This window comes from Colletes gigas, unplaced genomic scaffold (assembly GCF_013123115.1).
Source record: "Colletes gigas isolate AHSC1104 unplaced genomic scaffold, ASM1312311v1 Colletes_gigas_Sc00016, whole genome shotgun sequence".
Classification (NCBI taxonomy): Eukaryota; Metazoa; Arthropoda; class Insecta; order Hymenoptera; family Colletidae; genus Colletes; species Colletes gigas.
The window spans coordinates 47285-73655 of NW_025106645.1; the positions used below are offsets into that span (position 1 = coordinate 47285).

Below are 26371 nucleotides of genomic sequence, written 5' to 3' on the forward strand. Positions count from 1 at the left end.
AAATTGTAATTGTAATTTTAAGGCAATTAAATTTAGCGATTTAAACAATTCTTGGACTTCTCTATTTCATTTTCAATATCGAAACCCTCACGAAAACGAATAAAGAAAATTTACTTTCACCGTGTATATAATTTTATTCGATATTTCGGTATGTACATTGTAAAGTTATCGTTTAAAAATGGCAGTTTCTAATACTAATAAAAAGAAATAAATAATCGATAGGCTAAGTCGATCGTCGCTCGATTTTAATCGAATTTCGGAACTTCGAACGAAGACTTTATGCACTTGCTTAAATAACAAAAATTGATTATAAGTGCTTGGCAGTTATTACATTTTTAATAATAATACAAAATATCTTGTGTATAATTGGCGATATTTGTTACTTTCATTATTTCAGTGTTTCTCTATCTGCAATCCTTGTCGAACGAGTCGTAAATGCAAATATAAATACAAAATATGTACCATCAAGGTAATTTTTAATCAAATATTTTAAAAAGTTATTAATACTATTTCAATTTTTATTTATCAAACGTTGGATTTTTTTTTTTATTTAAAATCGTATCAATGTTTCGATGAATTCTAGGAATTTGTAGCTTCTTTCCTTTTGTAGTCCGACCCTCCTCTATATAAAGGTTTCCACTGACATCCGGCCAACTGATCATTACAGGAGGTTCTCCCTTTCGATCTGTACAAAAATAACAAAAACATTTTGATCTTTGATGGCAAAGGTGTTGTCCACCACGAACACATCCCACAAGATCGCACAATAAATAAAGAATATTATTTGGAAATGCTGAAGCGACTGCGTGTCGCGCTACAGAGAAAACGGCCGCATCTTTAGAAAAATGAAAATTGGTTGTTGCGCCATAACTTTTTTGGAATCACTGTACTTATCTGCAGCGAATTATCTTGTGTGATTGTAATTTTCTAACTACTTTTATTAAGTGCAATTCTTCATATTTTTGCACACAGCTCATTCTCTCTGTCTTTCGTGCTCTGGCCAATCTATATTTTGTTTACAATTGAAGATACCGTGTTTGGGTGAGTTCATAGCAGAGATTATCATTCGCTGGCTTCTTTACTATTACGACACCATCAAAGAAATTGATTTACATGGGTTGTTCTATACAGGTTACCATCCTGTAATCTGCTCTCAATGAAGTATTTCATCTCGCTTAGTTTCAACTGGCTTGTCACACTGCACAGTGGTCTAGATCGAGTTTAGTGACGTTTAGGCAAAAAATCAACTACATCAGTGTAGTCCGGATAAAAGATTATAGAAACACATTTAGCTTGTAAAAAAAGTGCCCCTAACGAATTTAAATACCTAAATTTTTAGTTTCTTAAGTCCATTATTAGATATAATGATCAAGGACTTTATCATATGAATTTTTCTCGAATAACGCTTACGCGATATCTATAATTAATATCTCTTTACTTTCTTACTTTTTAATCGAATTGAAAATGTCTGAAATCGTTTCAAATTCACTAAATTTTCTTACCTAAGAGTTTTTGTAGGTACTGACACCTCTTTTCTGGATCACCTGAATTGATGGACGTGCCCGCAACCAGTTCCGCTAGTTCCGCCTTGACCATTAAATTCAGCCGAGACGAAATCTCTTCTAAGCCCACTGCAAGTACCAAAAGATTCTCATTTTAATCTATACAATTCAAACAATTATTTATATCACTTGATAGTTACATAATTCATGTAATAAACATTGCAGTGCAATACAAATGATTACAGTAAGATAAATCACTTGAACGACTTATACATTGTTCAGACATAAAGTCGCCAAATTTGGCACGTAGAGGGTTAATGAAATAACTGGAGCACCTTGAACACTTTTGTTATATTTTGTAATAGGAAGAAATTTCAGATGGCAAATATCACGATGATCTTTAATTTGTTAAATAATAGAATTAAGAGCTATATTAGAAATTTCAATTGCTCTAAACAAATATTTAAAAATTTGAATTACAAATTGTCCATAAATATAAAGTTAAATATAAATTTTTTGTTTTGACAATTTTTTCTAAACACGGACTTACACCACAAATTAAACAGTCCATATCATGATATGGTCGTAGGTCAAACATGCATCTCTGAATGATTAAAAATTATTTAAATGAATTTTTCGTGCGAAAATGAGTACATAATGTTTGTCATAATCGTATCGAATTGAGATATAAAAAATTTCGTAGTTTAAGAATTTCGAAGAGTAAAATTCCGAGTCTGTCGTTTATTTCTAATCGATAGTTTGGCTGAGAATCATAGGACGACGATATCGTCTACGGAGCCTGGAATGCGAGTTGTACAGCTGTGGAATGCGGTTTGCTTTCTCAAGGCTTCATGGGATGAATCTAGCGACAGCTTCGCTCCAGTCTAAAGTCAGAGTTGGGCAAAACGTGATCCCATCGATGACTGAAGATTATGATGAATATAAAAACATGCTATTAATCCTGACTACCAATTATCAAATAATCAATAATCGTTGGTCAATGAACAAGCAATGTGATCAAAGTGGTTGTAATCAAAGGTCATGATTAATTCAATAATTGTTGATCATTAAATTATTACATGTTTGCTTGTCGATCGAATCAGAAGATACATACTTATCATTCGCATTGTTTTAAAATATATTTAGTACAAATTACTTATTTACTTTCAGAAGCAAGCGTAGTCTGTTTTTAATATAACTCTCGTTTCGAAAATTTTATTTAATAATTGATGTGCCTCCGGTACTATTGTTACACACGAGGAGCTGAAGAAGGAGGCGTGTTATACAGGGTGTCCCACGCAACTAGGATAAGCCATATGTCTAAAACGATGAGATTGACAGCTTGTAAACAAAAACACATTATTTATTCCAATGAAAAAAAAAACGGTTAAAAACAATGGTGACAGATAACTACAAAGAGAACGCAGAACATAGCTTCGTAAAAAATAGAGAGACATCGAGCACCGGAACGTCATATCCGGGCGTGATAGATCGAGCCAAGGTGAGCATAGGTCGTGAGCGGCTCTCTAATGAAGAAAATCTGCCTGGCATTTTAAACGACTTCTTATCCCCCTCCACAGTTCATGTATTAATCCTTCGGAATTGAATCTAACAAAGTTCGTGGCCTTGAATTTTTCATAACAGTTATTCCTCGTATCTCCTTCCGTATTGTGGTACTGTCAATTAACCAGGGATTGAAAAGGTTTCACAAATAACTGTTTCAAACTATCATGTATCGAGACAGTTCAATAGAACCTTTATCTTCTATTACTATTATTCTCCTATCATATATTAATTTTATTTCGATTCCATTTCCGGACCTCCATTACTTTTCCTGTCCAAACCTAATCGCGCACCGTTCGTAACAACGTAATCCACTCTATACGATCAGTAAAAGTTGATAATATCATAAAGGTAAAACATAAGTTGAAAGCATTTGATGATATTAATATTAGTATTGAAGAAGTACGTAGAACATTGAAGTTAACAAATTTACCAAAAAAATACGTGAATTTCTCGGATGAAAATAAAATAAATAGGCTTGGGTCGAATGGAAGAGAATGAATCTGGAAAAGACAAATTGAAAAATTAAACCGACGACTTGCTCGCCGTACAGTAATATTTAGAAAAGTAAACATTATGGTACGAGGCTGTGAGATTTTGTAGATTTTATTACACTTAAGGTGCTTACTCGAGTACTAGACTTGTTATAGGTCAATGAATTTGTCACAGAATGATATGCTCACATAAATGAAAATATACAGATCCATTAAAAGAAATTGATTTAACTTTAAAATCTTTTCCACTACGCCGCCTACAAAAATAATATTTATGTCCCTCCTTGTCCCAATTGAAAGAAAACTCCTGTAGATCATTCGTAAATCGGGTTACAAACGTGAAAGCTACTACAAATGAGTAAGTTCGTTGATACAGGTATAACTTAAAAGTGGTGCCTCGAACAACTCGTGATGCACGAACAAAATATTTGAAGCTGATTTCTTACCTGGATCAAAGTTCCTTTTCATTCGGCGCCACTGCCTTGCGTAGATCAACGCAGAACATCCTGCGACCAAAAAGAACAGAATACACGCGCAGACTGCAAGGATCAGCGCCCCGGTTTGCCAATCCCACAAGATCCTCTCCTCCAACGTAGGCGTTTTCCTTGGATGAGGCTCGGTTGTCCTCTGAAATTTCAACGAAATTGAATATAAGGGGATCACAAAAAAAATTATCGATTGCAATCATTTGTTATACTTCAAAATATCGTATCGTCGTTTGAATCGGTAACTGTTCTTAGTAATAAAAATTATTAAAGAACAATATTAAAAAATCGTTGATTTTTTACTTTGGCTTGAAACAAAAATTTCACTCTGTATTTCTTATAAATAATATGAATTAAAATAAAAATTATAGTATACAGGGCGTTCGAACACCTCTGGGAAAAATTTTAATGAGAGATTCTAGAGACCAGAATAAGACAAAATAAAAAATACCAATTTGTTGATTGAGGCTTCGTTAAAAAGTTATCAACGTTTAAAGTTTCACCTGTAGAACGGCAATCGGCGAGCAGCTACGATAGTGGCTCTCATTCACAAAACTGTAAAGCTGTCGATACGTCAATAAGTAGAGTTTCTCATACTGAGTGAGAACCACTATCATGTGCAAGCAACTGTTCGCAGACTGCTATTCTACAGGCGAATCTTTAAACGTTAATGACTTTGGCTATTTTGGCCTCTAGAATTTCCCATTCAAATTTTCCCCAAAGATGGCCGCACACCTTATATAATAGTCATTTATATCTAAAACGATAGAAGTCGATATTTTTTAAACCATTAATTCCATTTCTATAATTTCTTATATTTTAGGATTGCTATCCTTAATTTAAATAACAATCAAATTAATGATTTTTTCCCGATATTCGAAATATTTAGAACGTTATTTTTGATCCCTAAAGAAAGGTGCAACCAACTAATGCATTAGAAGCGAAAAATTGTTTTTTGTACTTGGTACTGTAAGACTGTCGATACGTCAATAAGTAGAGTTTCTTATGCTGAGTGAGAACCACTATCATGCGCACGCAACTGTTTGCAGATTGCCATTCTACAGGCGGAACTTTAAACATTAATAACTTGTTAACGAAGCCTTAATCAACAAATTGCTATTCTTGATTTTCGTCTTATTTTTGTCTCCAGAATCTCCCATTCAAATTTCTCCCAGAAGTGGCCACGCACCCTGTATAATAGTCATTTATATCAAAAACGATAAAAGTCGATATTTTTTAAACCATTAATTCTATAACTTAAATAATGAAGTTAAGGATAGCAATCATAAAATATAAGAAATTATAGAAAGGGAATTCATCGTTTAAGAAATATCGATTTCTATCGTTTTAGATGTAAATGACTATTATAAATTTTCGTCAATGATTTTCCCCGATATTCAAAATATTTAAAATGTTATTTTTGGTCCCTAAAGGAAGGTGGAACCAGCTAACGCATTAGAAGTGAAAAATTCTTTTTTGTACCTGGTACATTGTTTGTAATTCGATATTCCTCTTGAAATTCTCTACGCGGTCGACAAAGTCCTTCGACTCATGTCTGACCTGCTGTTGCTCTAAATCTGGGAATCTCCATAGCATGTTCGAGGTAACGGCTTCCAAGCTCCTTTGACCCGTTTCCGGTCGCTTTCTCGTTGAAAGGAAAGACCAATCGAGCTCGAGGGCCGACAGTGGTCCGCAAATGGAATCCTTGTAAATCGCGCAGGGGCTCAAAGTAAATTCAGGAGTACATTTGGTGCAAGGCCAGCAGGTGGCACGCTCGACGGACCAAAATTCAAAACCCGGTTTGCAAACCGGATATTGAGGAGCGGACGTCGAGTAACCAGAGTCGAGAAGACCAACCAACAACAACAGCACGGCCAACAAATATCTCGGTTTAGGCTTCCGAGGCATCACCTAGAAAAGATTTTCTACTCATTACTGCCTTAAAGTACACTAATGTAAATTATTCGATTACACTGTGCCTCGCGCTCATTTTTCATTTGCGAATCTAAATAGGCGAGGCAGTAATGTTGTTCATTCCGGCCATTGGTTTTATTCTTCTTCCTTCTTAAATTCAATTAGTAGAAACGTTAAAGTTCTCCTGAGTTAAGAGAATACCTGAAATTCGTTACTCACAGTGCAGTTGTCTTTGTTCGTCCTTCTTGATTTCGTGCCACGGTTACTTCTGGACGTACTATAGATTCCTTAGTCTCCCGTCGAATTTTCAATTTTCCAGCTCGATAATTAAAATCGTCACTCGCGTCGCCAGAGAATTATTAATTCTATTAGTCCACACTAATTTCACCAAGTAACAAGTTCGAATATTCTATTTTTAACACCAAAAATAATGTTGCGTACCGAGAAATAAATTCTTATTCTACTAAACAAATTAAATAAATTTATTTAACGTAACTAAGACCTGTACGAGGCGAATCAAATTTTTTCTCTGAAGTCTCTCATGTTTCCCATAGATATTGGCGATATTATTTCCCGCCCTTATTGTCACATAGAGTCGGATGAATTTTATTTTTACACTAACCATTCATACCCTGGTACATACAGGGTGTTCGGCCACCCCTGGGAAAAATTCTAATGGGAGATTCTAGAGGCCAAAATAGGACGAAAATCAAGAATACGAATTTGTTGATGAAGGCTTCTATAAAAAGATATTAACGTTTAAAGTGCCGCCCGTACTGAATTTTTTCCTCGAAAATGCGCAAGATTTCGGGGGTATGTCTATTGACCAAAAATGATTGTAATTGACTCCCGCAATCGAAAATAATTTTTCCAGAACGACTTGAAATTTTTTTTTTCTCGTCGAAAAATTACCCTTTGACGATTTTTCTTAAAAATTCGTTTTTTATTTTTAATCATTTTGTTTGTCACCCAACAAAAAAGTTGTCTAGTACATTTTTGTAGGTACTCATGAGCTCTACTTCAGTAAAAAGTTTCATTGAAATATATTCACTATTGCAGGAGTTATAGCTGTTTAAAAATGGGACCATTTTTATGGTGTTTTCTTCACTTTACGGGGATAAGGAACAATTTTTCGAATATTTTTGGATTTTCCATATATTCTTCACCAAAATACGCGTTGGTTGCCTTTTGAAACATTAAAATCGTCCAATCTGTTCAGGAGTTATGATGTTTTAAAGATTCACATGAAATTTTCGGACAACTATAAATTACATTTTCGATTAGGAATTTTTTTCTCGAAAATGCGTAGGATTTCGTAGGTATGTGTAGTAACTAAAAATAATTGTAATCGATCCCTGCAACCGAAAATAATTTTTTTAGAACGATTTGAAAATTTTTTTTTCGCCGAAATTGGCGAAATTTCCCGAATTTTTTTCTCAAAAGTGGGTAGTGTTTCAGGGGTATGTCTATTGACCAAAAATGATCGCAATTGAGTCCTGCAATCGAAAATAATTTTTCTACGGTGATTTGAAATCTTTTAATTTAATTTTTTAATAACTTTTTTAACGAAGCCTCAATCAACAAATTGGTATTTTTTATTTTTGTCTTATTATGGTCTCTAGAATCTCTCATTAAAATTTTTCCCAGAGGTGTTCGAACGCCCTGTATACTATAATTTTTATTTTAATTCATATTATTTATAAGAAATACAGGGAAACCTCCCATTAAAATTTTTCCCAGGGGTGACCAAACACCCTGTATATTACATTAAAACGCTGAGTCTAGCTAATGAAGATATAAAATTCATTTATTAAATTCACAACGATTCTTATAAAATAGATCTTGCACGACACGATGTCTAATTGTGAATATTACGTCAATATTCAGACACTTAGATACATAGTGCTTCTTAGGATCTATACTGTCAATAAATACGAATGACTATTCTATATAAGTATTAGTTCTGTTTCATTATGCAATACTTCATAAATTGTAAAGATGGGACGTAAAATCAGAAAACAAAACATTCTTTCGTAAATTAGTCTTGAACGATGCAAAACAGCTTGTGGAAGGTACGCCCAGAAAAATTCAAACCATTATCGATGCCAAGGGTAGATACGCTAAAAATGTTGCCAAAAAATTATAAAAAAGAAAATTAAAATACGCGTTTTACTGTAGAGTATCCACTTTAGTCTTTATCCTAGTAATTCTGAGGGTGTCTTATAATTTTGTTCACCATCGTAGAAGCGAATGACCGAACCAAAGCGCGAAAAAGAGAGGACTATACCCGTACCCTCTCATCTGAAAGAGGCCTTACGATTGTACGTACGCATGCGCTATTAGAATGGTTTCGATGCGAACCAATTGACCGCAATTCGGTAGCAATTTCAAAATGATTTTTCGTAATCGAGATTTTTATTTTATCGAATCATTAGCTCTCGCATTAACGAAAACAATTCTCAGTAGCAACATATGCACTGTCAACAAATTAAAAATTTTAAATAATTATGTGCAAACAATTTAATAATTTTAAATAATGTTACATAAAATGTAACAAAAAATCGATATTTTCAAAGGTTTTTGGTAGAATAAATAATATAAAATATCCCCCTAAATGACAACCGATCGTTTAGAAAAAGAAAATAAAAAAATGTTTGGTAATCAGAAATTGTATTGTACAAGTAGAAAGCATTATAACGTTCTATATCTGCGCTGATTAAAATTTCCTCCTCGCACACCGTTGCTAGTAGTTTTAAATTATTGAAACACAAGTCGACTTCCATATTATAAATCTTGGCGATCGATTAATTCGAATTACTTCGAAAGATTTGCAACATTAATATTTTTTTAATTAAATCGAATACTCTTACTATGATAATACTATATCTGTTTACGAATCATTCATCGTTCGAATAATAATGTACAATACATTTTTAGAAAAAATGGCATCGATACTTCTAATACACTTAATAATTGATTATAATAATGTCATAAAAAAGATATACGATCATTGTTTCATTTTATATCTCGCGATTCTATGAAATATAAAAAATACTATTTATATTTAATAATATTAAATAGTATTATAAATAATATAAAAATACTATTTAGACAACAATTTTTAAAACAATTTTATTTCCTATTTGAAATGAAACAAGAACTGTTTTATTAATATCTTTATTAATTTGTAATTTATTAATTCAGCCATGAGTACTATCCCATACTATCCCATTCATACGTTTCATTGACATTCCACGCGCTTACTGTGTCATCGAATACTTAAAAGTCAAATGAAACTATTTCGTTACGTTTTAGATCTTATTTTAACCGTGCCTCGGATTATTTTTTACTATCATATTTCTTTGCACAGTATTTTTTGTCTCTTCATGTTAATTATTGAAAAAAATAAAAGTCATCCTGGAAATGAATATTCCTAATATAGCAATTCGGTCATAAAATGATTTACCGCGAATCATCAAACTCGAAATACATATTTAATTAATTTCTACAGTATTCTCGTTTATTTCCCATTATCTAGCGATCACAAAAGTATAAATTCACATTTTAAGCTAACTACTCTTTGATAAGTCAATTATAAAATGACACAACAAACAGTGTAGTCTACAAAAAAAAAAAACAATGACGCACAAAGCGAAAACTTTTAGACTAACGAAACACTATTTAAAGATAAACACCACAATTGGCAATGTAAATATTAATTTTTTAAAACACTGACAGTATATTTGTATGAAAAAAAGGAAACATATGTGTATGTATAAATATACGCACGCTGCACTCGATAAATTCAGACCTATCATGATGCAATTCTATCGATGTATCCAAAATCGATTAACGTGAAGGGAACCCAATAATATCTGAAACTTGCAAAAAATCGTAGAGTTTCCCATTCGAACGAAATCGTGGAAACTTAAATCGAACGAAGCCTCGACAGTTTAACGTGTTTTTAAAGTCGTAGACAAGGAACTTTCCTTTACGGCGAACGAATTAATATAAAGAACGAAAGGGCGGTATTTCAAAAAATCTTCACTCGAGACGGAACAGACGTACACCGTGCGCCGACCACAACACGACTGGCTAGACTGGTTATTCTAATTTCCGCCCACGATCCTCTCTTAAAAAGAGAAGTTTGCGAAGAAGAGAGAAGCATATAAGGAAGAGAGATACGAAAAGAAACTTGGAAATGAAAGAAGACAGAGGGAGCCACGCGGTGGAATACAAAAAAATGTAGTGATGGCTTTAAATCTCGCTACCTGCTGCGAACAATAAACCTTATATTACAGGTATCTTCCGTATAACATTGTAATTGCAGTACTGTACAAAAATATGAGACACTTTGAATACTTATGTACTTTGTATTCAGGGTTCCCCGCTACCATTAGTCATCCTTTGTGGGGGTGATTCTATAGACCAAAATAAGACGAAAATCAAGAATATAAGATATAAGAATAACGATATTTCAGTAGGGACTACGACTTAAAGTTATTAACAATTAAAGATCTGCCTGAATCACGGCAATTTGCGAACAGCCGCGCACGTAAGGAAGTAGCGCGACCAGTGGCGGCGGGCGCACTATAAATTTACCATGTAGGAAGCGTACTCACCGACATATTCGACAACATTACGTTCTTGCTTCAATTTATAGGAATGCAAACACGTTAAGTTGAATGACATTAAACCTGCCTTGTGAAAATTCAGAGGGGCATATCAAAACCCGCCCGACTAGATTTTCAAGCAGAGAGGGTGAATGCCACTTTCATTCGGTTACGTTTCTTGTGAATGTCCATCTCCACATACCGTGATTGTCCCATCGGCGAAGTTTAGTTCCACATATTATAGAATTACTAAAATAATTCGTCCCGCTACGAGGATCTGTCTTTATCGTTTCGTGGCCAGATCCTTCAAGCAGCAGCATTGTTCTTTAGCAGTGACACTTCGGGACGGCTGCCTTTTCTAAACTTTCTCATGCATTTCTTTAATCAAACCATCCTTCAACTTCCGGTAGCTAAATAATAAGAATAAATGCAATATTACCAGCACTGTATTTAGTACTTACACTTAATTGTGTAAGTAGAGGTGCAGTTTCCTTTGGACACCGATCTGTCGTCTGATATCACTGGAAGAGACCTCTGTCGGTGGACAGTGGGAACTGTTAATACGACCACGCGTTTGATCAGTTTGATGACGTAATAGCACAGACGAGATATATCTCGTCTGTGGTAATAGATTACACATTTTTGTCATTATGGTAATATAATTGATATCAAAATAAGCATAATAGTATACATAATCTTCAAATGACCTTGAATACGAAAAATTCAATAATCGAGCACCTTACATATTTCCGCATCTTGCACTAGAAAAAAACATTTACACGAGTGCACATAATCTGAGATTTCAAGGTCGTCGAAATTTTTTTAAACGAAATTACGTATTCTTATCGTTACGGTATCATAACAGACGTCAAGCAAATGCAATGTTACATAACAACGTAGCTATCATTATTTTTGTATTCAAGTTCATTTGAACATCATATTGTCAAATACCATTGTACTCTTTTTAACATCAGTTATTATCGTATTATATTATCGTATTGACAAAAACATGTAATTCTACTTTAAAAAACGATGACTGTAATCTTTTTAAAGCTCTTATTGAACCAGAGTTATCTAAGTCGATCACATTCTGTCGTCAACCCTATATATAAATAAATCTTGATTAATACATTGACTGTCTGTTTTCCATTTCTAGGAATGTCTTCATCATTTGTTCCACATTACTATAAAAAAATAGAAATATTTAATAGCTCAATGGTGCACTTGTCATTTTATAGCGCTCCTAACAACAATAATATTTAAAAATTTATAAGTATTCGGGTTCATTCATTCTAAGCACTTGAATGAAAGTTAAAAAGTCAAAGCGTCAGTTACAATGACCAACCATGACAATCAACGTGTTAAATATACCAGAATTGATACCTTCGTTTGAAATTCTCTTGAATTTGCCACCCTTCTATCATTTATGTAGCTTTAAAACGGATTTACATTACAACGCGATCAGGATTAAACCGCAAACAAGAATCTCCTGGAAAATTTGTTAAATTTAAATTAATTCTTTTTATTGATGGTTTTAACTGAAAAAATTGAGTTTAAAAGTCCTTACTAAACAATTTTTTATCTGTACTGCTGGTAGATAAAACACCTATAATACTAATATCTCAATTCCAAATTCAGTAACGATAAATTTCTCTATTTCATACAGGTACATACAAAGAATAGAAAAATTAGTAATACTTGTAATACAACACTCTTGAATAACGGATTGGGTTAGGTCTTTATACATATAATGACATTATAAATGTACGTGAAACAAAAACTTATACTAATTTTACATACACTCACACTTATTACACATTGCTGCCTGCAGTAACAAAGCAGCAATAAATCGTACACAAAATGTTATCTATATTAAATTCGCCTTCTCACGAATTATGTTCACAACTTTATCTTTTATTGTAATTTAGAATTACAATCGCAATGACTTAGCGTTACTATCAACTTACATTACAAAACTTTTCTTAAAATTACTGTTTATGGAACGACTATCTTCTCATATTGCAAATATTAAATTTTTAACAAAATAATTGGCAATTCAAATAAAATTGAAATTTGAAATTTCACATATTGACGACTAGCTTTGAAATGTTTGGAAATATTTCGAAAATTGTTGTATACCTTCAGATACTTTTAATAGTAACAAGTACAATATGAATATAATAAACATATAAAAAGTAATACTGGTATACACGATATAACGAATATTTTTGTTACATATTCTAAATGTCCTGTATTAGTAATGTGCGTTTTTAGCTAAAAAATTTTCACTGTTTTCAAGTTTTACATAATTTTAAATTCCCAACATTAAAATTACAACTTCTCTTTAAATTAAAATGTTTGTTGCTTATTAATACATTTTTATTAAACCAAATGCATTAAAATAGAGCCTAGCATCTTTAATAAAGTAATATGTAAATGCCTTGTTTAGCATTAAAAAACCTTACACTGTTAATTACTTTAAGCAAAAAAAAAATTATAAGAATATGTGCAACCACACCGCAAGAGTAATCAAATCATGATTAATATTGTGCATGATCTAAATAATTACAAAATAGTGTCTACATGATTTGGTGGCATGACATAATTTTGTGTGTGTGTGTGTATATGAGACTGTGTGTACTTATGTGTATGTATATATATATATATATACTGGCGCGAACCCGCGCAGGTCTGTATTCAATTGTTTACTTTCAAGGTTTACGATTCAGGAAAAGTATCTAAATAAATATCAACGTTATTCTTTTTCTTATTACTTAAAAAATACAGTTATGGCATCGCATTACGGCTGAATATCTATTAAAATTAGAGTCCCTTTTGGCATTTTTATTTTAATTGCGATTGTTAATAAGATTTTCCATTATGAAAGGAATCTTATTCTTTCCAGTCTTTCTTAATTTCAAACGACCACTCCCACTTCAGATGTTCATGCTTGTCATCATCGGTAAATAAGGAGCTTACACTGTAGGATCCACGTGCCATTACTCCAGCCGGTGCATCTTCTGCAGGTGTAGTATATGATTGCACTTCTGTTTTTGGTGGATAAGAGCCAACCATATGCATCATCTTATCCACTGTAATGCAATACAAATGAAAAGCTATCAATGGATAATTGATAATCAAATATTTCATTTATTACAAAAGTATTGAATTTTAAAATTACCTGTGACACCTAGCAATGATAACATTGAACAGAAACCAAATACAAAAGTTTAAGCTCATAATTTAAATTGAATAAGATTAAAAATTCGAAATTAATGACAAAGCATTTGCCATTTAATTAATAGTTAACCTTTAACAATACTCTTACCAGGTACTCCAAGACGATAGGTCTTCTGAATATACTTTAAACCATGCACAATTTCACGTTGCACAATGAAGTCAATCCTGATTCTATAACTAACACCTTCCTTTATTACAAAAGTTTGTTTTTTTAATTGAGAAAGATCATCTGTTAAATCTAATTCCATGTCTGGTCTGTCTACGACACAAAGTGCTAATTTCTTCACTATTACTTTTCTTGGATCAGTTGGATCTGAAAAAATTCACATCGCCGTTTCTTATTTAACAATTCTCTAACACACTTATTTTTAACAATTAATGTAATTCGCACCTACAACAACACCGCCAGACTTTGCTTCCCCTAGAAGTGTTTCCTTATATTTGCGTAGACTTTCATCTTCTTTGTCTGTTTCTAGAATTTGTTCTATTGTTTTCTCTGGTGGAGGCTTGTAGTTTGATTCCACTTCCAGTTCTTCTTCCACAGAGTCAATATGATCTGTGTTAAGCTCTGACATTTTCACTATGGCAGAAATGTACTGTTGCATTATTAATATTTTACATTTTTTACCTTGTACATTGGAGTTTAGTTTCCAAATTAATTTTGTCATTTATTTAAGATTAATATTTCATTAAACTAAATACAATGCAATATTAAATTACAAAAAAATTATTTATAGATTTTAATAAACGTGAATGAATTGGCATATGTGAATAGGAGTTCGTACAACGCGAAATCGAAGTATCGGAAAAGTATTGATCTTTCCGCATAATATTTAGCAATTTTGAGTCATTAATTGATTTGAAGAATACCAAACGCACACAAACTTAACGTTTACGCATGGTCATATAGATGTTTCTATAGAATATTTTTAGAAAGATAAAACGCTGGAAAAATTATAAAGTAAAACATATTTTCTGTGTCTTTCTCGTATATTTCTATAACATGAAAAGATTGAACACATATCAAGAAATTAATGAATTGTAAAATAAACGAAGAGAAATATTGAAACAGGAAAATGACAGAAAGGTAAAAAAATGTCTATACTAAATTATAAACCATTGAAAAAGTAATCGATAAGAAACAATTCAATTACCAAAAATTCTGAATATCTGAATAGTAGACTTACCGTAATTATAAAGTAATAGAACGAATATTAAAAAACGAAAACCTATACAGAACTATTACCAATCTTTTAATCTTGTTTGCTACCCTTCTGTAACTCGCTTCTCAAAGCGGAAGACATGGACAATATGGCTGACTCAAAAGGGCGGGTACTTCCTGTCCTCATAGTTATTTAAGGTTAACTTTTCCTTTTATATATTTCTTTATTATTTTGAATCCATAAACTTCCTTTGTTACATTCTTAAACTTATGGTGCCTCCTGGTGTATTTACTTTTATTTATATTATCCTTTATTCTAAAAATTAGATGTCAAATTAGGAATATATCGAATTGATAAGGATTCTGACGTGTGAGTGTCATTTCCCGCGTTTAATATATCTGTACAGATTCTTTAATGTGCATTTTTGTATTATTTTCTTAAATCAATTAATATTTTAAACGAATCAGCGTGTCATAATCATATTTCTAATTCATACACTGTATCACTTGTTAATACATAATATTATTTATTAGAAGAATACAAAGAGCTATTGTTCGTTCACCTTAAAGATATAGTATAGACACAAGCTATGATAAAAAATAGATATATATACTTATATACTAAGAGACGAAACTCTGCTTAGAGAGAGATGAAATGACGCAGTCAATTTAAATGTCTAATCGGCAATGATCGGCAAATTTTGGTAAAGTTGAAATATTGATACATTAACCAAAATTATAACATCGACGTAGTTACATTGAGGGGTATTAAATCTGCCCAGAGTTCACGATGCATATGTGATGCTGGATTTCCGATTGGTGGAATGATGTTGAAACACCTCATTCTACCAATTAGGAGCTACCAACATTATTGCATAAATCGGAAGAGTTTACGCCTTGCGACAGAGTCAATGTTTCCGTACGTATAGAGAGAAATATTAATTCTTGGTCCCTAGAGGAAGACACTAGCTCTGGTACCAATAAAGGATGCTTGTTGAAAGATGAAGCGTTTTGATTGGTATTAGAGCTGGTGACTTTCCCTTGTTTAGAGTATGAGTCATTGTGGCGACCGTACATCGATGGTATAGCTTTGACGTAAATTCGAACCGTGTAAACGCAGTCAATTGCAAATCAATAGCTTGCAAATACAAATAGTATAATATACACACATATGGGAATTAAAATAACAATAATTTAGAAAAAATAAGTTGACGCGAAAATATAGAATTATAAAAAATGCAGAACTTGAATGTTTAACTCAATTTTTGTAGTATTACTTTTAGCTCGCAAGGAAATTCTGGAAATCAACCAAAGAAAGAGGAAAGTCGCCATTTTGTGTTCGTTGAGAAGGATAAAGACTTCGTGAATGACGGTTTGTTCATGCTGAAAGCCTTCGTGTGATTATCGATTCTTTGTTTTTTTCTTTCAACATTCGTTCGGCTCAGCCGTGTTAAGCAGCGTTGATGATTGGAATTCCGCGTGACGATCGACATAAGATCACGGTTAAAATCCGCAATAATATGAAGAGAAGCTCTAGTCGAGACACTCCGCCTCCTCGTGTCAAACGAAGCAGATCCTCCATGGGACGGTAAGAATTTTACCGTCGTTTACTGAGATTTATTTATTTAAGAAAAATGTTAAAAATAAACTACACCTTTTTCGTTCAATACTTTTTTGTAATTAAGTGCATTTTATTTCATTATTTTTGTACATAAAAGACAGTGTCAAGTAATTTTGAATTATTGTAATTTTATTTCTTGACATTAAAAAGTAATGTATCTTCTATTATAAATTCTTTTATCTATTTATAGATATGATGATTCCAGTGATGAACGAATAACACCTGAGAGAATTCGTCGTCGTAGCAGGGGCGCAAGAAGTCCTAGTCCACCAACGCGTGCCTCGTCACATGCACGTTATGTAGAATCGAGTTCACACAGAGATGATTATTTAAGAGCACCCAGAGAATTACCCCCAGAGCGTCCATACAGTTATAAAGTTCTTTGTATCAGCTCGATTCATCCAAAAGCCAGCGATGAAGTGATTAAAGATACTCTTTACAGAGAGTACAAAAAGTTTGGTGATTTCTCCATTAGAATTTCTCATGAACTAGATGAGCGTGTTGCATATGTTTGCTTTAGAAGTTCAGAAGATGCTAGAGATGCAAAACATGCAAAACCAAGAATTATTATGTATGACAAAGTAGCACTTGTTGAGCCAGTTTATGAAAGACCTGATACTTATCGTCGTCCAAGATCTATCACACCACCTGATTATGAAAGATATTACACTAGAAGTCCTGGTCCAACAGATAGACATAGACCATTAGAAAGATATGAAAGAGTTTACGGACCCCCAGTTGGATTGCCTCCACCACATAGAGAAATGAGACGCGAAGCGATTCCTCCTCCTCATCATGAATTTGTTAGACCACCGATTCATCACGGTCCGCCTCATGTTCATCCTGGTCCACCTCACCATTATGGTCCACCAAGACATATGATGATACGACATCCGGTTCATGGATTTGAGCGCGTAGAAAATAAAAAAGATAAATTCCCTAATTATTTACATCATGTTTCACCAGAAGATGATCCACTAGCAACGAGAACTCTCTTTGCAGGAAACTTGGAAATCAATATCACTGAAGAAGAATTAAGAAGGATTTTCAGTAAATATGGAATTGTAGATGATATTGATATTAAAAGACCTCCACCAGGAACAGGAAATGCTTATGCTTTTGTCAGATTTCAGACTTTAGATATGGCACACAGGTGTAAAGTTGAACTTTCCGGGCAATATATAGGAAAATTTCAATGTAAAATTGGTTATGGAAAAGCTACTCCTACAACGAGAATTTGGGTTGGTGGTTTAGGACCATGGACTTCTGTTCCACAACTAGAAAGAGAATTTGATCGATTCGGAGCAATAAAGAAAATTGATTACATAAAAGGCGACAGTAATGCCTATATTCTGTATGATTCGATCGATGCGGCTCAAGCTGCTGTGAAAGAAATGAGAGGATTTCCTTTAGGTGGTCCAGACAGAAGACTGAGAGTAGACTTTGCAGATGTAACTCCAGGATTTGGATTTAAGCCAAGACCTTACTCGGAAGAAAGCGGAGAGTTTAGACCAAGACCAGTAGATTACGAGTCTTCTTATGATCCCTATGGACCAGATAGTGACTTTGGTTATGGACCAAGAGGATTTAGAGGTAGGGGATCTGCTCCATGGCACGACAGGAGAGGTGGAGGAAGAGGAGGCTATCGTGGAACTTACCCAGACAGTTACATAAGAGATGAAGCTGATTGGTCTAGCCGTAGACCACCACCAGAGCTAGAGTACGAAACCCCCAGAAGCTTACGTCGTTCTTTATCAAGAGAACCTGGTGTAGATAGATCGAGATCAAGATCTCCTCGTAGAAGACAAATTGATTCAGATTCAGATTCAGAGAATACTCGTACTGGAATGCTTTCAACCTCCCGAACGTTGCCGGAAGTTGCAAGAAAATCAATAGCAGTATGGCAAGGAGCACTAATCTTAAAAAATTCTCTATTTCCAGCCAAGTTTCATTTAACTGATGGTGATACAGAAATAATTGAAGCCTTAATGAAAGATGAAGATGGAAAACATATGCTAAGAATTACACAAAGATTACGTTTAGATCAACCTAAATTAGATGATGTATCAAAGAGAATTCAAACTTCCAGTTCGCATGCTATTTTCCTAGGACTGGCTGGTTCAAGCACAGTTATTTCTACAGACGATACGAACGTGCAGACTCGACCATTACGTAACTTAGTGTCATACTTGAAACAAAAAGAGGCAGCAGGAGTTATTTCATTACTTAACAAAGACACAGAAGGGACTGGAGTTCTTTATGCATTTCCACCCTGTGCATTTTCTACAGAACTATTGAAAAGAACCTGTCCAAGTCTCAGTGAAGAAGGACTCAAAGAGGATCATCTGGTAATCGTCGTTGTTAAGGGGGGTAGCGCTTAGATATATATGTGCGTGTGTGTGTATATATATATATATCTATATATGTATATACATATATATGCAGATACATAAATATATAGATATATAGATGTATACTGACTAAGGTGTTTAGTATCATCACTTTAAATACATTATTTGCAGCTTTCGAAAAAGTTTCATATGGATATTAAGTATTCGTCTGGCTTTAAGGAGTTTGTACATTAATATAATTTTTTATATAATAATTTTTTTTAGAGGATCATATTTTTTGTCTTGTTAAAATTTTAATCCTTGAATTACAAGAAACCAATTCCAATTCAAAGCATGTTTGTCTGATAAATCGTGCACTGCGTATAACAATCTTACAGTAATAGCGTGGAAGCCTTTTTCACGCATCAATCATGCAATTCAATGAACGTCTATAGTGAACTATAAGTGTTAAAAATTTAGGAAAAAAATGATAACCCGAAGTTTGTTAAAACTTGCAAATTTTGTGCATAATCTAATGAAATTTTTTATTTCAGAAGTATAACCAATAAGCATTAAAAACAGTAGGTACAAAAATAAACCCTATGAAAAAAAACTAATTTAATTTAAGAAATTCAAAGCGATTATAAAACAAACTCTCTTAACGATAATAAAAGGCAATAGAATTTAATTAACCCTTTTGGATCTAATATATAAATGATGTTTTAAATTCAATAATTTTGTAACATGTAGAGTATCCTACCTAATTTGAGCGTCTTAATTAAATATTTTATTTGCTTTTGATATAAGAAAATGTCATAGGAAAACACTATTTGCTTGGAACGGGCAAATATAAGCATAAAATTTGTTTCAAAATTTATATTTTTCGAGATTTCAAAATGTACTGATTATTCTGATTGTAACATCCGGAATCCAAGACTAAAAGGGTTAATAAGATATGGAAGTAAATAAAACTAAAAACAAAATTTAAAAAAATTTTTAAATCAAATCCAAATCAAAGTTATAGCCTACATTAAATATATGAAAGCTAAAGATTCTAAACATTCAATGTTACAAATTTCTCAAAATTAAATTAGTTGTGTGTGAATAATTTTGTTAAGTTGCAAATAATGGAAATATTAAAGTAGAAGATACTAGACATATAAATATTTGTATATCCATTAAAAGCATCAAATTTCTATGAGTCTGAATTGCTGAATGAAATACAAAAATCATAATAAGGACGAAAGAAGGAATTTAACACATATTTTCGTAATCTTCAATTACAAATTTTTATTACATTGTATCATATCTTTTTACATGTGTATGAAAAACGTAATAATGAAGCAATTCAGTATTCAATAAGTTATGGACACACTTAAGTAAGATCGAACTATCACAGGTAACTCATAATGATTCTAGATTTAATATTTACTGTAATTATACACTAGCGCGTGTATACACAGTTCTTTCATATTCGAATGAAATTCCTAGAGGAATCTTTTATTTCTAAATTTCATTTAATTTTTATTAAATATTTTATACTAAAATAAATCTTGCTTATGAAAAGGGTGGAATATGAAAGATCTGCTTAAACTATATTTGATACAGTAATTAAGTCTACTTAATTGTAAAGTTGCATTTTATGATTATGTAGAATTATCTGTGTGATATATACATATAATACTTATATAAGTGACTTGTGTGGATGTGTTCTGAAAAGTGAACCGAAGAAAGTGAAAGGACAAAATTCTAAAATGGCTTCCTGTGCTTTTCTCTCAGTGAAAAAGGACAAAATCGTTTTTTTTTTTGAAAGGACAGTGTTTAGTGATAAATATTTGAAAAGTATAAAAGAAAAAAACAGAATGTGTACAGTGAAATGTAAAACAAATCCAAGTGCTTGTGCTTGGCGACCAACATTGTGACGCTCTTTTAAACTATTACTTTAAAAGTGCGTTACAGTATGGCGCAAACGAAGGTGCAGTGGTTTAATCACACAATAGTGTCGGAACAACAAATAGATGACCATTATGCTGAGTCAATGCATTCATTATTTTTAGTTTACCTACCAAAGTTTCAGTGGCTTCGAATGAAAACAATAATTATTACATTAGAAATGTAATCTTTTAACAGGAGGATGCGTTGATGTTTTCAGTGTTATCAAAGGATATAACAATTTCTACAATACAAAAAGAAATCTTTTCCTGGAAAGAATATTTTGGTTAATTTCAGTGGTATTAAAGGAATAGAAAATGATCATTACGTAGAGAAGATTAGTTATATTATTACAAAATGCATGCTGTGACTTGGCAATCAGTCGCATGGGTTTTAAATGCAAATTTTCTTGTGAAGTTGACCGTGAATTTCGTGATGTGATTTTCTTTGTTTTTTTCAAGAAGATTCTTCCCGTTTCGCATTTAGATTGATTGTGCAGTTAGTGTTCTCTGTGGTCTGTGGCCATTTCTGGCTGTTTAATTCCTAAAAGGTACTGATTTAAATATGAGAAAAAGGAAAAGAAAAATAGTAGCGTTTCCAATTTTTGTCCTACAGAAACAATTGTGTCAAATTTGAAAGTGAAGAATTGCCGGTGCTGTTTCAAGTGTTTCTTTGTAATTAAAAAATTTTTTTAATTAATTGAAATTGAGAAAAAAAAAAGTTTGTTTCAGAGCCACAGCGAAGAAAGGGTTTGGATAGAAGAGATCGTCTACTGTCTACTGTATTTTATGCTTTATACGAATAAAACAAATAGATTGGCAAATATTTGGAACCTCAATTACTTAATATTGAAGAAACACTTAAGATAAAAACATACATATTAATATTTAATCCTTTATTTACCATTGAAAGAAGTAGTTAATATTGTGTAATAATGGAAGTTAAAATTAAATTGTAGTATTTTTTCTAATTCATATTTTCAATAACTTTCTGTCAGAATGTAGGTAGTAAAGAAAGTATTGCTACTTCCACTGAATACAATTACATGAATGAATAAGTTAAAGGAATATGGATTGTTTGACAATAATTCTTCATCTACACCTTAATCTTAAATAGGCGTGTACACTCATTGCGTAGTCAGTGGTTCTTAACCTTTCTTTTTCCCACAAAGCCCTTTTGGCAATTTAATGGAACTCCATATACCCTTTCTATGCAATATTTTACAGAATAATTGTTTATAATAAATGTTTTTTAAGTAGTTGAATTAATGTTGAAAATTTTGACTTGCTTAGATTTGTATAATGCATGAAACAAGATGAAAGCTTTCAGAGGTAGCTTTATAAGACTAAGATAAATTTACAAGAAATATCAGAATTTTCAGATTCTTTTAATTTCAATTCTAGCAAATTTTTTATTTTGAAATCAACGAGTTTATCCTTAGGTAGGTTTGCATCTTCGATAGAATTTATGTCAGATAGTAAATTTTAACGTCGTCAACATAAAAAAAACAATTGTTTAGTGTTTTGTGTTGTTTCCCGGTGTTTGCAAAATTCTTTCTTTTGAACAGATACTGTTACAGAATTTTGGATTTCAATTCCGTCTTAGCAAAGTACATACTCGTATTAACATTTGAAAGTTTCCAAAGACTTATAACAGCAGCTTAGCTAAGAAAGCTTGTAATTTTTTGTTAAATTCGGGACATTGATTCGAAAGATTTATTCTAGTCTAATAGCTATTATAATGTTAATTAATGTTATACCTAATGAATCTAAATATTTAATATTTCTATGTGCAAGTTCGCGGACCCCAGATATCTATCTGACCTCTTGGGATGTGCAAACCACGAATTAAGAACCACTGATATAAATATTAAACGTAAATAACCTACTTTCATGCGAGAGTCAAAGAGTTACTATGAAATAATATTGCTATCAACAATTTCACAATACTTAAAGTTGAGAATAAGATACTAATGCCAGGGTTAAACATATGTTTAATGATTTATTAAACGTTTTACCGTGTTTTAAAAGCAAATTCTAAAATGTGTAATCTAGACGTGTGTTTATGAAATGAAAATAATTCTCTGTCAACAGTACAAAAACATTGAAGATTTATGATGTTAAATATTAGTAATTTTATACTATTTAAATTAGGAATAAGTTTACACGATTTTTAATTTCAACATTGTTGATGATACGTATTAAATGAGTACAGTAATTCTTCTCACATTGTCCCTTAGCTTGGTAAGAAAAGTGGACAATTTGGAGCTCTTATCGCTCTTATCTGTCCAGAAAGGTCATAAAAGAGAACAGCCAATAAATTTAAATGCTAGCTTATCGGTGCCGTAATACAAATACACAATGGTGCTAAAGTAAGCATAATGATGCAACTTCTTTGCTTTTAATTTTTTTCACACGAACATTTTTGTAACATATTAACGAAATTTTTTGAGTTAAAATGAGGCCATACATACTTCAGACCATATTTATTTATTATTACGTAATGGGTAATTTATTTTGTTTTATTAGATAAATAAAGCTATATGTTATACAATAAAATATATATTATAAAAACAAATTCTTAACTATACATGAAATATCTAAGACAATGTTAAGGAAGATATATCACTCATAGCAAAATATCAGAGGAGGTATATTATTTGGTGGGTATTGTAAATCGACAATCCTACATTCGACGGACAATATGAGAATAAGCCTAATACTCAGTGTGACCAGATTTGAGTACATAATTGAGTGCATCGACGTCGACACTAGAAACGACAAACTTCCTTAGCGTCTAACGGAGAGGTGGGGATAGTAGATATATACTACCGCACGAGTCACGTGTACGTGAGCTCGGCGCTTTGCGCAACTTCGGGAAATCAAGAAAGAAGGCGAGTGTGAGCTTCTCTTTCATGCTCCTGTAACAGCTGAAATTCGACTTCGCGACACTTGCAAGGAACCATCGCGAACGGTCCGGCTTCGATTTTGATGAAACTTTGTACACTTATAAAGCAGCTAAAAATAATCGACACGTATTTTTTTTTAGCTGCGGTAACTCGAGTTTAAGGGGTGAAACCACCCCTTGAAGTTTTGGCTCGAAACGGCTATCTCGAAAACGGAAAGACATACAAAAAAATTGTTAATGGGCGAGGTTAATGGTTTCTTATGTACAATAACATGGCGTTAAAAAATTTAAAAAAATACAATTTGTTTATAACAAAAAAAAATGTATTAACTTAATTTTTCATTTTATTGAAATTTTCATAATGACAAAAAATGACGAGCATTTTATTCCAAATCCATTGGTATGCGATTTTTTAAAATTGCCTCCTACAGTTTTGCAGATTTTTAATGATTTACATCTTGCGCGCACATCCATTATGGTAGTAGCCGTTCTAACTTTGATTTTAATGAAGCACTGTAGGCTTGCACTAAATTATACAGTAATAAGTAGCGAGTAACAATAACAGTAACAAGTTTCTTAACAGCAACGAAAGGATTAATTATTTTTATTGCCCACCTATGACATCGTGGCAAAGGTGGAGCGATTTATAAATTATAAATATATGCAGTGTGTATACCAGGAGATAAAGATACACTTATTATTCTCATGATGTACTTGCTTTAAAATACAAATTGAATAAATAAATATTGTCATTTCTGCGGCTCGCCTATCATGCAGTTTACGCACGTTATCTAAATCTTCACTGTTGTGAAAGCATTCTGTGTAATTTGTATAATAAAAACACGTGTCAAATGAGATTAGTATGTGCATCTGTATCTCTGTTGTTATTAACATTCTTTAAAATCGAGACGGTTTTTGTAATAAACATGATAAAATGGGTATATTGAAATGGAGTTTGTATTATACCTTTTGATAACGTGACATATCGTAAAGTTAATTAAATTGATTGCCCTTGTCATGTGAAAATAATATTTGTTGGTAGATAAGTGGGAGAACTTGGATATATATATATATTGCAATTAGCTCTTTATAAGCGTGTAGAACATTGTTGGTTATCCATACAGCCGAGGTGCCGATTCTGGGCATTTAAACGTTGCACTTATCCAGCCAATCTTTTGTTGCGTATATCCAGCTTTTACTGTATTCGGAAAGATGGTAAATATTAATCCTATTAATGTAATAACTTTACTGTCTGCTGCGTTTGTTGAGTGGAACCAGGGACCCACACCAATTAATAGCGCAGAAGAAAATTTAAGGGATGTATTATTCGATTTAATTGTAAGAAGTGTCGAAGACACGGTATTCCTGGTTGAACATGAAACGTGTGTTGAAATGGACGGGACGCCTATCGACCAAGAAAATCAGGATGCTGATTTGAACTGGTTGTGGGTAGATGAAGAGGAGGAAAATAGGACACCGAATAATCCAAACATATACGAACAAGACGTTGTATGTCATTCGAATAAGGAATACATCCCATTCGAATATAAAAGGAAAGCTGTGGCGTACTGGAACAGCGGGAAGTCGAAGCGATTAAAATTAGACACCGTACGTTCCAAATTCCGTCACGTGAAATCCGAAAGAATGCTTCGTGAATGAGCTTTACAAGTTGAACAGGGTGGCACAAAAAAGGAAAAGATAAAACGTATTGCAGAGTATACATTTAATAAATTTATGGAAGCTCGGCAGTTAAGAGTAATTGTGCATGAAGTAGATCTACGGCGATGGGCTTTACAAGCGAGGGACATAGAAAATTTACAAACATTTAAAGCCGGATATACTTGGCTATATACTTTTAAAAAGATGTTTAGATTAGTGTCCAGAAAAATTACCAGATTTGTAACCACAAATATGGTAAATCGAGAAGACGATATTCATTTGCAATGCAGCGCATTCGTGAATGAAGTAAAATCATATATAGCCCGAAATGAACCACACAATGTTTACAATTCCGATCAAAGTGGTTTTAATTTGGAATTACATTCAGGGCGCACTTTGGCTGAAGAAGGTATAAAAATCGTAGAAGGAGGTGTTCAATCAGTGTCATCCACCACTCATAGTTACACCATCCAGCCAACCATTTCAGCTGATGGACAATTACTGTCACCATTATTTATTGTACTGAAAGAGAGTACAGGACATTTCGGACCGATTGTGGAACAACATTTATTTCGCCCTGACAATGTATATCTTGTAGCTTCAAAGTCAGGCAAATTAACTACGGACCATTTCAAGACCTGGTTAAGAGAGATTTACTTCGCAAATACTGGGGCCGCAACAGTTCTAATTCTTGATTCCTGGTGTGGTCACTGTAAGAAGACGGTGAACGAAGTTACTCCCGAGGGTAAAAATGTAAAACTTTTTATAATACCAAAAGGTGGAACAAAGTATGTTCAACCACTGGATGTTTACGGTTTCCGCACTTGGAAAAATTTCGTCCGCCGATTTTCCGATATAGTTCTCGTTTTAAATCACGACATGCTAGGAATAATATAATTAAACTTCAATCTCTGGTCCACAATCAATTTTCATCGCCAAGGTTCCAAAA

At 32.8% G+C, this 26371-nt stretch overlaps 3 protein-coding genes across 9 annotated transcripts; 1 reads left to right on the plus strand and 2 right to left on the minus strand.

The window, feature by feature from the left end:
* Positions 1 to 125: 125 nt before the first annotated feature.
* On the minus strand, positions 126 to 10031 carry LOC122400150 (tumor necrosis factor receptor superfamily member wengen-like). 5 transcript variants are annotated; one of them, XM_043401443.1, is made up of 6 exons: positions 9748 to 10031; positions 6178 to 6367; positions 5527 to 5955; positions 4006 to 4186; positions 1503 to 1631; positions 126 to 685 (listed from the first exon to the last, which is right to left on the minus strand). In XM_043401443.1, the coding sequence occupies exons 3-6, from the start codon at positions 5950 to 5952 to the stop codon at positions 519 to 521; spliced, it is 903 nt and encodes a 300-aa protein (XP_043257378.1). In that variant the 5' UTR covers positions 5953 to 5955; positions 6178 to 6367; positions 9748 to 10031; the 3' UTR covers positions 126 to 518. The 5 variants fall into 5 exon arrangements, with proteins under 5 accessions (XP_043257378.1, XP_043257376.1, XP_043257379.1 ...); XM_043401441.1 differs by having other exon boundaries at positions 6174 to 6367; XM_043401444.1 differs by lacking the exon at positions 6178 to 6367.
* Positions 10032 to 12823: 2792 nt separating this feature from the next.
* LOC122400100 (rho GDP-dissociation inhibitor 2-like) lies at positions 12824 to 15532 on the minus strand. 3 transcript variants are annotated; one of them, XM_043401341.1, is made up of 5 exons: positions 14999 to 15532; positions 14203 to 14407; positions 13900 to 14124; positions 13753 to 13761; positions 12824 to 13663 (listed from the first exon to the last, which is right to left on the minus strand). In XM_043401341.1, the coding sequence occupies exons 2-5, from the start codon at positions 14384 to 14386 to the stop codon at positions 13464 to 13466; spliced, it is 618 nt and encodes a 205-aa protein (XP_043257276.1). In that variant the 5' UTR covers positions 14387 to 14407; positions 14999 to 15532; the 3' UTR covers positions 12824 to 13463. The 3 variants fall into 3 exon arrangements, with proteins under 3 accessions (XP_043257276.1, XP_043257275.1, XP_043257277.1); XM_043401340.1 differs by having other exon boundaries at positions 14203 to 14391; positions 14999 to 15528; XM_043401342.1 differs by lacking the exon at positions 13753 to 13761 and having other exon boundaries at positions 14203 to 14391; positions 14999 to 15522.
* Positions 15533 to 16105: 573 nt separating this feature from the next.
* On the plus strand, positions 16106 to 21654 carry LOC122400065 (RNA-binding protein spenito-like). The gene is made up of 2 exons (XM_043401271.1): positions 16106 to 16561; positions 16785 to 21654. The coding sequence occupies exons 1-2, from the start codon at positions 16437 to 16439 to the stop codon at positions 18973 to 18975; spliced, it is 2316 nt and encodes a 771-aa protein (XP_043257206.1). The 5' UTR covers positions 16106 to 16436; the 3' UTR covers positions 18976 to 21654.
* Positions 21655 to 26371: the final 4717 nt, after the last annotated feature.